Genomic DNA, 14,889 nt, shown 5'->3' with positions numbered 1-14,889 from the left:
GACTGAAAATGACATCGTAGTGGCTCATGTAATGACCTTCAATGCTTATGTGTTTTCTGTATGGTTATGTGATGTTCACAAGCTGAGCCCTGTGATGTCATTTTCAGTCGACAGCAAGTGGCAAAATGGCCGCCGCCTGAGATGGATAGAAATGGGTGGATTGTGCTGCGTAATTCATACTGAAGAGTGGAAAATGGTGGAGTGGTTTCAAATGAATGACATAGGGCCACTTTCTTTTGTACACGTCTCGGTCGGAATATACTGTATGAGCCCTTTATTGACTAATATTAAACCTCAACCCTTCCACATGGAGTCATGCACAGCACTAGCTACTGAAAATAGGCCATTTGTCTGTGAGAGAGAGACTTGGAAAGTGGAGAACTGGAAGAAGGGCGGAGCTTCAAGAAACATTGCGTGACAAGACTGGAGAAAACAGGGTTCCTTAGCTAACACACACACACGCACACACACGGTATCCCACACTGACTAATGTGCGCATGTCCAAATACTGCTTATTCTTTTATGTGTCTTCTTGAGGTTGACTTAACAGCCCTGCCCCCTCTCAGGTCAACTCTCCTTCATTTCTTTCACGTCAAATCTGCCCCATTCCTGTCGTTAAAACTGATTTTGTTCTTCTATCATTTATTTTATTTTTTTGACATGATAGATATCATCATTTTTCTTGTTTCTCTCTTTCTATATGCTACGTTTAATATAGACAAGAAGGAATCTAAAGTTGTAAAGCTTCAAATGTAGAGGGAGGCAAAATACATGTTTTTTTTCTGCCATGAAAACATTGTTTCATTGAGTAATTTTCAATAATGAAAATGAATGCTAATTTATATAAATTGACGATATAATTATGAAATAAAGTGCCTATACCCTTCGGTTTCACGTTTGATTTTAGTTTTTTTTTCTCGATAATAATTTAAGTACTAATAAACGATTAAACACTTCTAAGGAAAACAGAACGGGGGGGGTGTAATGCACATTTTTATTTGTTATTTTAGAATAGATGAAAATAGGCCGACACCGCATCTTGTCGAGCTTGTATATGTTTAGTGTTTGTTCCCTTCAATTCGCAAATGTATTTAAAATAAATGTTTATTACGTATTCGTATGGTATACAATGTTGGCCTACAGCTCGGGTTAAATTGCGTTGGTCGTTAAGTAAAAGACGCAAATGTATACGTTTCTCCTCAATATTTTAATAATAATATAATAATAATAATAATAATAATAATTATTATTATTATTATTATTATTATTATTATTATTATTATTATTATTATTATTATTATTATTATTATTATTATTATTATTATTATTATTTTAACAATTAACATTTGATGTTTAGGTCCTGAGCAGCTTAGTTTTATTCCGTTTTATTTTTGTCTTTATGATTTGCAGACGATCAGACGCGATTCTAGACTCGTTTATTTAATTCATACCATATCAAATGCAGCAGCAAATGCAGCCCGGATACATTTTACTGACACGTGCAAAGTCAACTTGTAGTTAAAAAAAAATACACAAGCACGCGTTCAATGTTAACATGACGCATATAGTCTAGCCTATATAGAATAAACAATGCGTTTGTTAAAAGAAAATACTGAAAGAAATAAATGAAAGAAAAAGTGGGCGCTAAAGTAACAATTTAATTGTCTATACAATTACCGGTGCAGTACATTTATGAGAATCATGGTGGCGCATTTCCTTGAACAACATGGTGATTGTTTAAATTGGAAGAAAAAAATAACAACGAATATAACGGAAGGCCTACATGTTTTTTACGCCAACAATTAAAGATATTAGGTGACCAAAAGAAAGCAAAATCAAATGATGAATGAGCTAGAGAGAAAAACGACCACTTAGCGTTAACATGCTTTAAAAAAAAAAAATCACAATTAAAACGACAACAATCGTTGCCCTAACAAACTCACTTCAATTAAGAGTCAAAAAGTTGCGTCCGCCCGAATAAGCCATTTTAAGTGATGACATCTTCGTCCTTGATCCTGCAGCGTGTTGACAAAATCTTCGAGACACATCTCCATTAGCTCAACTTCCCTCTCGCAAGTTTTGCACAGCTGGTGCACTGCATATTGTATTCTATATGTCGGGGATTGTGAATATGTTTTTCCACGGAGGTGCATACGCGTCTCCTCGCAACCAGCGGGTGACAAATGTAACGTGACATCCCGCAAACGATTCTTTCATAACTACTGCAAAACGACAATACTATTGTAATTCATGCATTAGATTGAATTACAATAGCGTTTTAATTACAATATTCTGCATAAAATGATTAAAATTAATAATCCTATTTTTTGCTTCAAAAGATACAGCCTAACTACAGGAAGCATGTTATTTTGTCGTTCTAAACGTGTTGGTAGCAGGGGGGGAGAAAAGTTTACTTTTCGGAGTGTTTGCACTGAGTTGACGAGCAGGTCATGACAGGGGTTAACGTGCCGTGAAGGGGTTAAACAAACGGACATTCCCCTCACAAATCCTCCTACACGCTCATGTGGCCTTATAAGAAGAGCAATTCTGCTTAGTTTAACCTGGCACGAACTCTTCTCATTAAACCATTTAGGTTCATGATTGCTGTATATCCTGCCATGATAAGCTGATTTGAGTGTTGAACAAGGTCTTTTGCTCACCTTTATTTATTTATTTTTAGAGGAGACTTTTATCAACCCTGCTGAACACTCTTATTAGATTGACAATCATTTTCCAGCATTCATTCATTCATTCATTCATTCATTCATTCATTCATTCATTCATTCATTCATTCATTCATTCATTCATTTCAGGCAGCAATCAGTATCAACAAGATATCAATTTTTCCAAACAATAAACGTAGCCTGAAAAGGAGTTATTAAGTCCCACCCCCAATCTCATTAATATTAAGCTTTGAAAACAAATTTAGCTACTTTCCCGCAAACTAGCTGTAAACAAGTTTTCATGAACACGGAAAAACAGTGTGTTTACAAATAAGACAAACAGAACTAAAACAATGTGTTAATTAACTAACCTAGCATCAAAAGCTCATACCAGCAATGGTAATGAAAACTAACAGTACCAACATAATCCTTCACAAACATCAACCAATGTTGTATTGATGACACCATGCATGAGAAATGGCGTTCTCCTCATTCTAACAGTCTTTGGTTCAAATGTTTAACCATAGAAGGAAAACATTTTTGTCCCATGGGGTTACTTTGCTTCCTAATACAAATATGAAAGAGCTGACTTGAAATCTGAAAAGAGTGGAGCGGGTGTAAAAATCCCTAAACCCTCTTAACTCCTTTGATTTCTCCTCCAAGCATTCCTGCTTTGTGAGCCTTCCGCTGATATGGAGTTAAAACTGTCCTGCTAAGGTCTGGCATTTGTAGGCTATAGAAGCTGTTGACTTGCACTGAGGGGAAAGAGCACGGCAGAGATTATGGGCAATTAAAGCCCACTTTATGCCGGTCTGCTGGCGTCACAAAGTCTGGCTGAGAACGCTCACCTCCGCTAATACTATCAATGAGAACAAACTCTGCGGCATCAACTTATTATGTACAGTGAATTATTAATACCAGAGCAAGCACATTCCGGCTCGGCCAGCTTGATGAAGGGCCACAAACAAGATTTGGTTACGTACTGAAGAGCAGAAAGAGTACATGCTTTGTTAAGACACATGGAAATGCTTCACCTTGTTTGAGAGGTTAAATGTGAAGAAAACTAAGATTTCATGAAAACTATACGTGCGCATGTGGGTGATTGGTAAGAAACTACAAAAAAAAGAATGCACTGTGCTCCATTGAAACATGATTTTGCAGCATGAACATGAGTATATTTTGCTTGCGTGACCTCTGTTCACATGTTTGAACCCCAGCAGAGAAACACTCCAAAACAAAAGGCATGTCATGCAGCAATATAATCTGCAAAACGTGACAGACGTTCAATGCTGAAACCTCCAACATGGAATGAATTTGGACTCAGACAGGAAAAATAAGTCACACAAAAACTTGCAAGTCCGACAGTCATCACTCATGATGTTGGCAAATTGAAAGTTTCGAAAGACTTTTGAGGATTAACTCTTGTGTTTTGTGTTGTTTTTGGTATTTTCCTGTTTCCAGTATATTGCCACCGTGTATATATTGCAACGTGATGAAGACCACGGGGGAAGTTATTGCACCTGTATCAGTCATGGCTGCTCTGTACACAATGGCTGAAACAAAAATCAAAATCAATCACCCATAAATCATAAAAAATGTAAACAATAAATAATAATTAAATGTACACCAAAGCGTCAGATGTGGTAATGTGAAGAAAATTTGTGCTACTACTCACATTTGCCATTAGCAAGGATTAGTGTACAAAAGGTGTACAGCTACTATTTTCTTCCACATTAAAAAGATGCTGCGATTGGTTGGCAACCAGTCCAGGGTGTCCCCCGCCTACTGCCCAGAGCCAGCTGAGATAGGCGCCAGCAGCCCCCGCGACCCTTGTGAGGAATAAGCGGTCAAGAAAATGGATGGATGGATGGATGGATTAAAAAGATGAAAAGTTGACTACAGTATGTCACATGTTATCCAATATGGGGGTGGCGTGGCTCAGCCAGAGGTTGTGGGTTCGATCCCATGCCCTTGAAACAATGTCAAAGTACCCTTGACCAAGATATACCCTAGTTGCTCTTGATGCTGCATCATCAATAGTTGAATGTAAAGCACTTTGATGGCTTTGTAAGATGGAGAAGTGCTATATACAGACTCTATTTAGAGTGGTACCAAGTAGACTCAGTTGTAGAGTAATCTACACTTGGAAGAGAGTAAAATAAAGAATTGGAAAAAATGTAATAATAAAAGTGACTTAAGGGTTGAGGAAAGAACTCACGATCTACTCCTTGAGCCACGCAGCTCCTGCTTTCTGTTAGTATATAGCTCGTGTCAGCTGCAGCTGATTCCATGGAATCTTCCTAACTCCAAGACCAGAAACAAAAGGTGCGTTTCCATTCGCCTCAGTTTTGCGCAAAAGGCAAGTTTTACAAAAGCAAGCTGGTAATGGAAACACACACACACACACACACACACACACACAAAACAACTCTCAAATATCACAAATAAGTTTTGCGCTCTCATGAGGTGGTTTTTGAGACGTGTCAAAATAGATGTATTTCACAAAAGTGTAATGGAAACACTTTTTGCGCATTAGTAGTCATGTGACACCCGCCCGGTCACGAAGGAAAGAATTTAACACGTTGTTTGCCAATGTTTAATGTTTTTTTTTTTTATTTATTTACTTGCAATTGACTAATATTTGTTTTGAGAATGATTAATTTCAGTATTTTTATTTATTTTAGTTTTACATGCTGAAGTGTTTTGTATACTGCACATGTCATGAGCGCAAAAGAGAGAGGTGTAACCGAGCGAGCCTCGTTCGGGAAGGAGGTGAATAAAAGGAGAGGAGCTTGAAATCCAGTCCTGCCATGTCTGGTTAATTTAGCAGTGAAGATGCCAGAAAACATCAGAAACTTGAAACTAATTGTAACAACAACAACAACATTTTAGGGTTACAGGAAGTAGGAAGTACGGACCCACTCACTTTTGTGTCGGAACTGCCTCCCGAGGGGATAGCAAGTCTTTTAAAGCACAAAGCGATTTAGCTATAGAGCCAATATTCCGTTGTTCAATGCACGGTCCATATCATTGCATGAGAAATGGCCGTTACCACCGGCAACAAGCGAGACACAGCACACGTCGTTGTTGAAATCCGTTCTATCAGTCCTCACCATAACACGGATTTGTTTGTTTGTTCGCTTGTTTTTTTGTTTTGTTTTTTTTTGGGGGGGGGGGCTTTTTGAATTATTTGCATACTGTTTTTAGAAGGTATTATATTGCCAAAATGTGTACATGTTTTTGGGCTTGTATTACTTCTGACTGTGTTGAATTAATATAAATAATTAATAGTTGCTACTAATTATATGACATAAAGACGCTTACGAAATTTTGCATGATTTACGGTGTCTTTCACTTTGTTAGCCATCAGAGGGCTCCAAACAAACCCAAGGCAAATACGTTTTACAAGTGTCATCCATTGACAAGCACAAGTTGGAGGCAAATGTTTAGGGCACACTTTAAAAAGTGCTTGAGGATTTTCTCGCCATCTCATGCAATGCTGCTGCTTCTTGTCAAACAAGTCGTCTGAGGTCAGTGTAGTTGAGTGACTGCGAGTGTTTTGGTGTAAAGAGCTGCGAGGAGATTCACCCTCCTGTCTGTCTGACTGCCTCCAGTGGAATTAAGTGGGTCAAACTGTCTCCACTTTCATTGACTGTACGAGTCAAAGAGCAACAGAGCCGAGAGCCATTACAATCACACTCCATTGACTAATGGCTGGTATAAAAGAGTAATTAGACCTGTGAGTAAAGGAAATCTGCAAGCCCAAAGACGACAAGATGGAAAGAGTCATGGTTGCCAAATGTTTGACTCTGCTTCAAAGAAAGAGTTCGACAAGACACCATTTATATACTCTTCAAGCAGTTTTCAATTCAGTCTTACTGTCGTGTTAAAGACCGCTTGAAGTTCTCCGCTGCGTCCAGCATCGGGAGCCGGGGCAAACACGCTCAATTTGCTCCCGCCGTCTCCCGGAGCACATGCCGATGATATGATTTTGTGTGATGAAACGTGGAGCGCAGCTGAGAGCCGATGTCGAGAGCTGCGGCGGCACGGAGGGGTCTCGACTGCGGAGCAAGCTGGCAGGCCATGAAAAGCAAAGGGCACGCCAGGCTGGATGAGGATCAGAAAAAGAAGAGAAAAGGAGAGGAGGGAGCAAAGTGAGAGGAGCCTCTGGGTCTGTGGGGCCCCCCTGTGCTGGCCAGGGAGCAACATCACTCACATGGCCCAATGTACACACCGAAGACTGATCTAATGTGGGCTTTTAACACACACACGCTCACTTAACACAGACACTAACCTGCATATAAAAATATTCTGAATTTAAGCACAGATCAGAAACATTTTCTTTGACTTTTTTCACATATTTTGTGTATTTTCCACTAAAAACATTGAGCAGTTCTTTTTTCGGGAATAAACTTTATATTTGCAAGTACGTTGGAACGTATTTACAAATGTAAATTAATGCTGTCAGCCTTGCTCAACATATTATGTGTTTTAACATATTTGTATTTTTTATTTTGTTTTTTTATTTGTTTTGTTTTTTATTTTTTATTTTTAAATTTGTGTTAATATCTTAAAAAATAAGTGCCATAAAAGCTATGAAAGCGTGTGTTTTTAAATAGGAGATTACCGCATTGCAGATTTTCGCTTATTGCGGTGGGGGAGGGGGAATCTGTAATGTAACCCCGCCCCCTTGGTAGAGGTTGGCATCCTGTATGGGGTTTTTGCCAAGGAAGAGGCGGGACGTGATATTGCACATCAGTTTGTTTCCGGTCCGGGTTGCGAACGCGCAACCGAGGGGCACAAAGTCGGAAGCACAAATATTTTTGACGCAGCCCACACGTCGCAAACCGAACCGGAAACAAACTGATGCGCAAAAACAGTCCCGCCTCTTCCGTGGCATATACCCCATAAGTACGGGAAACTTGATTTTGAGTTGTAGGTTGAACTGCGACCCAAAATGTGAATACGTTCAAACATATTTGCAAGTAAGTTCAAACATACTTGCAAATACGTTCAAACGTACTTGCAAACAAGTAAACTACATGTAATGTATGATGTAAACATGATGTAAACTCTATCAATAAACATTTATTAATGTAATTGTTATGATTTATTATTTTTATTATTTATTATAATGTCTGCAGTGTGTCAATTTTTTTCTCCATTTTTTCTACACAATGCCACGGGGTATGATACCCCGTGGCCAAAGATGCCGAATAGAAATTATGAACTGCGCACATAATAATAAATCTTAGAAATTCTGAATAAACAATGTTTACTTACTCAACGTATTGGTATAATATAGGTCAGATGCTAAAAAAATATAGGATTGTTTTTTAACTGTCCATCTTCAATTACCCATGTCATTATGGGGAAAAATAAAGTTTTTAGCATTTAGCCTACAAGTACTCTTGAACGTATTTGCAAATATATCCAAATGTACTTACAATTATGTTCAAAGTATTTAAATACATTAAAACGTATTTTCAAATATGTTCAAACGTATTTGCCAGTCATAAAATGTTTATTCCACATTGGCAGTTCCACGCTTCCATAGATCTGAAATCTTTTCTTAGACTACTCTTTTGCGGGAGCATAGAAATAAATATTTGGGACCCATTTCAAGAAAGGAGGAGGGGGGGGGGGGGGGGGAAGACAAGAAGGCTACATTCAGTTTCCTCACCGACAGGTGGAAGACTCGGTTGTTGGGTGCAGGGCTCATGTTACCGATGTCTGCGCCGCGTGCTAGTTTGAAGAGCAACATTAGCGCTGATCCTCTGTCAAAGGCTAAGTCTAACCTGAGGGACGGAGGGGGAGAAGAGAAAGAGACTCAAGTTAAAGGTCACAGCCGCTGACTCCATTGAGGGAAATAAAAAGCTCAAATGTCTTGCCATTTGCACTAAAAGGGTAAAGACGCCCGTCAGCACTTATTTCAATCTTTCAGATGATCAAACGATGAAACACTTATCCGGTGTGGTCTACTCTTAATACAATGATTTTGCCTGAAAACTGTCAAGTATATGTCCAGTAGTTGAATTTCTAGACATCATGTTTTTGAAAATGAATTTCATTTGATATGCAAGCTCTAAACTAGCTATATAAGCTATACTTGCAAGTGTGGGAACAACCATTTGACCGACCTTAAAGTACAGTGTAGTATTTTGTAACACAACCTGAGCTTTTAAAACAGTATTATCCAAGTGTATAATGTACTCCAGCTTGTCGAACACAATATAGGATGCAGTAGTGCACATGTGGAACTTAAAATGACGCAATAAACTCCACTATATTCTCATTCACTTTTCACAAATCTATTACAGATTTTTTTCAAAGTGTTATTTTAGTTGCTCCTCGTTTTTTAATACTTTGGTTCTTTAATATGCATTTAATTTTTTACACCAAATTTCTGTCATATACATTGATGTCTGTCAAAATGTGTGCTTGTATTGTTCTACAATTGTGTTTAAAGACCTTCAAGAATATTCAAGTGCAATAAATTATATTAAAACATGACTAGCATGTATTTGCACTGATTTTCTCTTATTGTGTGGGGTCTGAAATGTGGAATTTTATATCACATAAATTGGAGAACTCGATTTTGAGTTGTGGGTCAAACTGTGGGTCAAAATGTGAAAACGGGAAGTGGTTGCCAGAGATCAGGATACTGACCCTTGACCCTTAAACTCTATTATGATTTCCCACTTCAATATAAAGACAAAACTGCAAAAATTGATTCAGTATTATACTGTATATTTTGGACTGTTATACTTATATGAAGTGAAAATCTGCACAAGAATTAGAAGCACATGTTCCCTTTTGTGCACAAAGTCAGAATTGAACAATTAGATTGCAATTTGCACTGGCCTCATAGCACTGCATGCTACTGAAAGATCTTTGTGACCTTGTTGTGAGTCAAAATATTGAAAGACACAGCTATACCAATGATGACTTGTAGAGACAAGAAAATTGAGGGATGGATGCGACCCTGTTAATCTTCATTTTTGATTTGCACTCTAATTGACCCAAATAAAGACGTAACCGCCTGCGGGGGCTTCGGGGACGGGCCTGTACAGTAGCAAGTTACAGTCACTGCGACGAGACGGTGACTCGCCTTTCCTGGGAAAAGCCCATTTGCTATTGTGCTCGTCCAATCACTGGATGGCCCCCAGTGCTTGCCGAGCGCGCGACTGCACGTTTCACGACTTTAGCAGAGCTTCCGTCGCCCTGTCCCTGCATTGACTCCCCGTCCCAGCACAGCGCTAAAGCAGCGATGCGTCACATGCCTGCTTGGACTTTTTGGACGTTGTTTTAACGCTAAATGGAGACCAGGTTGGTTTGATTCATTTTTTTTCTCTCCGTGAAATCCGGAAAACATGCAGAAGAAGATGACGGACACCCAGACGCCTCTGCTGTCCTCATCGAGGGCGTCGTCTTTTTTCATCGAGAATCTGCTTGCCTCGGGGCCACACGAGCGGGATTCCCATTCGGAAAACAGCCGACGTGGAGCAGCTCGGCGCGGGGTTATGTGTGCGCCGGCGCCCGGTGGCTGCAGTCCAGCCTCATCTTTGTGCACAGAGCCGCTGGTCAACTGGTACGCCACCGGGAACACTGGTTTGCTGTCCGCAGCTTTGGATGCACACGGCAGTGAGTATCGCTCAATACCTGCAACATAAAGTAGATTTACCACTCAAGGATATTCCGTGCAACATTACTGTTAATTATTTTTCAAATGACCGGGAATTTTACAAAAGATGCAAATCAACGCATTACTACCTACTCGTAATTATGTGTTTAAGTACATCTCAAGAAGAAGGAAAAAAAAGTAACCAAATACCCAATCAATAAGTGACACAAAATTTCATGTCCAACAAATTTTTGCATCCAATAAACTGCACGTTGATGATGTGATGGAGGTTCACGCGTGCGCCAGGGCGAGATTGATACAAATCGTCTCCTATCAGGTCCATCTGTTCACACGAGGTCCGGTGACAACTGCTGCTCGGTGTCGACCAGTGACAGAAGCTCCCCCGCAGTATCGGAACCGATTACAGACGACAGCTACGAGTCGGACAGGAAATTAAGCGACGGCAACCTGATTGACGACCACGACGACGCTCAGGGTGGCTTTGACGCACCCCCTGACTCGAACCCGACCCGGAAGAAGAAAACCCGGACTGTGTTCAGCCGGAGCCAGGTGTTCCAACTGGAGTCCACCTTCGACGTGAAACGGTACCTGAGCAGTTCGGAGAGGGCAGGCCTGGCCGCGTCACTCCACCTGACAGAGACCCAAGTGAAGATCTGGTTCCAGAACCGGAGGAATAAATGGAAGAGACAACTGGCGGCGGATCTGGAGGCTGTACATATTCCCAACCCGAGCCAGAGGGTGGTCAGTGTCCCCATTTTGTATCACGACGGACCTGGGGCCGGTTCTGCACTGGCTTTCAACTTGAACGGACATCCGGTCTTCTCCAACTCCATCGCGTACCCTCTGTCCTCCTTGGCCCACTCCATGAGCATATTGAGGTCGCAGATGAGCGGCTTGGTGTAAAAACATATCAAAGTCATTTTGTCATTTACAGTGCAATAATACGCAATCCAAAGGAAACATTTGCCACAGAGTGAAGTCATATTTGTGTATTATCTTCTTCGTTTGCTCCTGTTAGCATATGAGTGCAGTGTACTCTGTTTGATAAGCAACTATTTTTCGCCAAATTTTTATACAGTAGCCTATGAAAAAAGAGCACACACACGGTTTCAATATTATCGTTTTTACACTCAATAAATGGATACAAATACTGACTGTTTTTTTCCCCCTGTGTATGTCCACTGATTAAAATATATGCAATTGATAGTGTAAATATCAAAGGTTTGGGGATCAATTTTAAGCACAAAAATTTTGTTTTTTAAAATGCTAAAGTCGGGATCACTGTATTTTATTAATCTTTTTTTGACTGCAGGTTTAAAAAAAAAATACATTTACGCAAATTACCAACATGCAGGTAACAAATCAAACAAATACGCATCTGCATTTGTTTTAAAGTGTTCTGATCGTCAAGCTCAAGTATATTATGTTTAAGATAATTATGTTTATTTAAAGCTGCAGTGTATTGAACATCTGGAAGTGCAAACAAATAACTTTTTTAAATAACTAATTAACTATTAATAAATAAATAAATAAATAAATAAATAAATTAAGCATGCCAAAAAGAGGCATGATGCTTGGTTATTATCCTGAAAAATGTTACTTGATTTTCTAAACACATTTTAAATATTATTTATTTTATTATTTTCATTTTATTTATTTATTTATTTATTTGGGGGGGGGGGGGCGCTTTGCCTTTCCATGTGCATGAATTCTCATTTTCCAAATCAAAAATCAAACATACGGACACATTTTACTTATATTGCATCATGTGAAAAATGTATTAAATGTCACAAGGATAATTAATATAGTTTTGATTAACAAACACCACCAGACATGTGAATTTAATTATGTTTATTAATGTATTTAGCATATACAATATTTGTCTTATGGGAAAATAATACTACAGTGGAGTGTTTTCAGCTATTTATTTTTGAAGAGTTGTTCAAGCCGATACACACATACAAATGAATATTTAAAAAAAAAAAAAATCCCAGTAAAATCCGTCTGTGCACATTTTTAGGTGTGGAGGTCTAAAACGACTTACGTAACCGTCTGGTCAACGTTTAATTAAGATGCAGGTCAATTAAGTGTGTGCAAATGTGCGCCACAGTGTGAAATGACACGTTAGCAAAACAGCAGGTTTGGATGGAGAAGATGTCGCTTGAAGAGAGCAGTGGAGCTACAAAACAACGCTCTCCTTCTCGTCGCATCCCTTCGCTGTGATTGGCCCACACCGCTCGCCGGTCGGACCAATCAGCGAGGACCTAACTCGCCCCATCCGTCGTGATGTGAGCGCTGAGATTCCACACCGAGCCTCTCCAGCCAAGCAGTGTGCGCTCAGTGGATGCTGCTATGGTGTGTGCACCATCGACACCTTTGTGGTGACCGCTTTGCGTTTATCGAAGAGGAGAAGTCAACAAAAGGGCGCGTTTACGCATTGGAGAATATGAGTAAAGTGGACGCAGCATGTCGTCCCAGCGCCTCTCTCAAGTTCACCATTGACAACATCCTCAACCTGAAAACAAGCGGGCGCGCCAGTGACAGCTGTCACCCCCACGGAGATCGCGATGGAGAGCGCCATGTGTCGGCCACCGCGACTTGTCAAGGCCGCATCCTGCAAAGCGATTTGGACGGTCACGGAGCCCAGCACAAGCACGAATCGGACGAAAGCGGTAAGGGCACATCACGATGACGCATTACGCACAATTTGAGGCGACACGATGTGAAGCAATTGCTGTTTTATTGCAGACTTCCCCCAAGAGAATAACCAGGCCAGCGACGTCAACGGTCGGGCTGCGGAGGCGCGCTTGGAAAGCGGGGACAGCAGCTGCGACGACTGCAGCTCCACCACCACGACCACGGAGCCTCTTAAAGCGGACAATCCCAGCAAGAAGAGTAAAATGATCACGAAAAAGAAAACGCGCACCATTTTTTCCAAGAGACAGATCTTCCAGTTGGAGTCTACGTTCGACATGAAGCGCTACCTGAGCAGCGCCGAACGCGCCTGCCTCGCCAGCTCCCTGCAGCTCACCGAAACGCAGGTGAAAATTTGGTTCCAGAACCGCAGGAATAAGTTGAAACGGCAAATCTCGAGTGAAATCGACGGACCGGTGAGCGACTTCCCGGAGACGGTGAAGCCGGTGGTGGTGGGTCAGCTCCCCGCCTTGTACAAGGAGAGCAGCCTGCTGGGGAGGTGCCTGATGCCCATGCCGTTGCCCGTCGTGTATCCGGGTTCGAACACGCCTTACCTCTGTTTCTCCAACACCAGCAAGTACTTCAGCCTCTATGACGGGGACGTATGACGCTGCCACCATGCCTGCTTGTGTAAACAGACACTTTTGTTAGTGCCAACTGGAGCATTTATGGCGTTCAACGCCTACAGTTCAAAGGGCCGGACACTGCTGGCCCTTAAGTGTTTAAAAGAAGGCTGCAAGTAGGAACATATCACATTCAAATGAGCTGTTTTGGGTCTTATTTATTTATTAGCCTGGCTTTTGTGTAGGCCTAACACTTAACACCGGAAAAGAGAAAATAGCAGGCCTAGCAAAAGCCTGCATGGCCGAGCATGGCCTACATATTTTTGTTTACATGCTATACTCCATTATCATTGTTATTATCATTCTTATTATTATTCTCAACAACAGCTTATGCCACCAAAGAAATTAATATACCTTGCATGCATTTATAATATCATATACGACTTTTGGATTACAGAAATTATATGTATTTAAATGAATGTCATTAACATTTTATTCACGCATGTCTATTTTTTGTCCTTATACGTATCTTACACTTACGTTATTCTTACATTCGCCTTTTAGGCTCATTACAGCATTTACTGCAACTGTAATTAAAAACTCTTTATTCAAGAAAACAACTTGATTCACTAATTTCACGTGACTTGTCTTTAGCCATTATATTTTGGATTTTACATGGCGAAAAAGACTGGTGCGACAATGCAGTAACATTAACAGTCAACGGACCCCCCCAAAAAATAAAACAAATAAACATATATATATATTTTTTTGTTCTGTAATTTATAGTAGTACATGCGCACTTATGAAACTGGCATATTCTAAACAAGGAAAACGCTTAAGTGGGTAAAGACATAATATTAAAACCACCTGTACAATATTTAAAAATTGGCTCATAACATCAACTTCTATTAACCTTACATGTGAAATAACTTCTGATCATTGTCTTTTATTCTCACAATTTTTTTTTAAAGAAAAAAAGGGCCAAGGTTATTACAACTAGGCTATTTGGAGGAAATTATTGAAATAAAAAAAAATGTAAGCATCAACAGTAATATAACTGCTTGTATTAATAATAATAATAATAATAATAATAATAATAATAATAATAATAATAATAATATGTTTACTCCAATTAATCTGAAAAACACTTTTACTGTATTTCATTAATATGAACGGTTTTTGAAATTATTTTTATTATTATTATTATTATTATTATTATTATTATTATTATTATTATTATTATTATTATTATATGATTAAAAATCCTGGGTCAAAAATTGGACCGACCCAGTAACTTGGGTCAAGTTTCACCAACTTTGGGAAC

General features: G+C 39.7%; 2 protein-coding genes across 2 annotated transcripts; both read left to right on the top strand.

The window, feature by feature from the left end:
- Positions 1–9,496: 9,496 nt before the first annotated feature.
- Positions 9,497–11,462, top strand: hmx1 (H6 family homeobox 1). Its single transcript, XM_077524655.1, has 2 exons — positions 9,497–10,307; positions 10,625–11,462. Exons 1-2 carry the CDS (start codon positions 10,037–10,039, stop codon positions 11,209–11,211), a joined length of 858 nt encoding a protein of 285 aa, XP_077380781.1. The 5' UTR covers positions 9,497–10,036; the 3' UTR covers positions 11,212–11,462.
- A 1,140-nt stretch (positions 11,463–12,602) lies between these two features.
- hmx4 (H6 family homeobox 4) lies at positions 12,603–14,185 on the top strand. The gene is made up of 2 exons (XM_077524583.1): positions 12,603–12,980; positions 13,057–14,185. The coding sequence occupies exons 1-2, from the start codon at positions 12,653–12,655 to the stop codon at positions 13,608–13,610; spliced, it is 882 nt and encodes a 293-aa protein (XP_077380709.1). The 5' UTR covers positions 12,603–12,652; the 3' UTR covers positions 13,611–14,185.
- The last annotated feature ends 704 nt before the right edge of the window (positions 14,186–14,889 follow it).

Source organism: Festucalex cinctus, chromosome 6 (genome assembly GCF_051991245.1).
Source record: "Festucalex cinctus isolate MCC-2025b chromosome 6, RoL_Fcin_1.0, whole genome shotgun sequence".
Lineage (NCBI taxonomy): Eukaryota > Metazoa > Chordata > Actinopteri > Syngnathiformes > Syngnathidae > Festucalex > Festucalex cinctus.
Note: the sequence above shows the minus strand (reverse complement) of the source record. Positions and strands in the feature narration are given on the sequence as shown.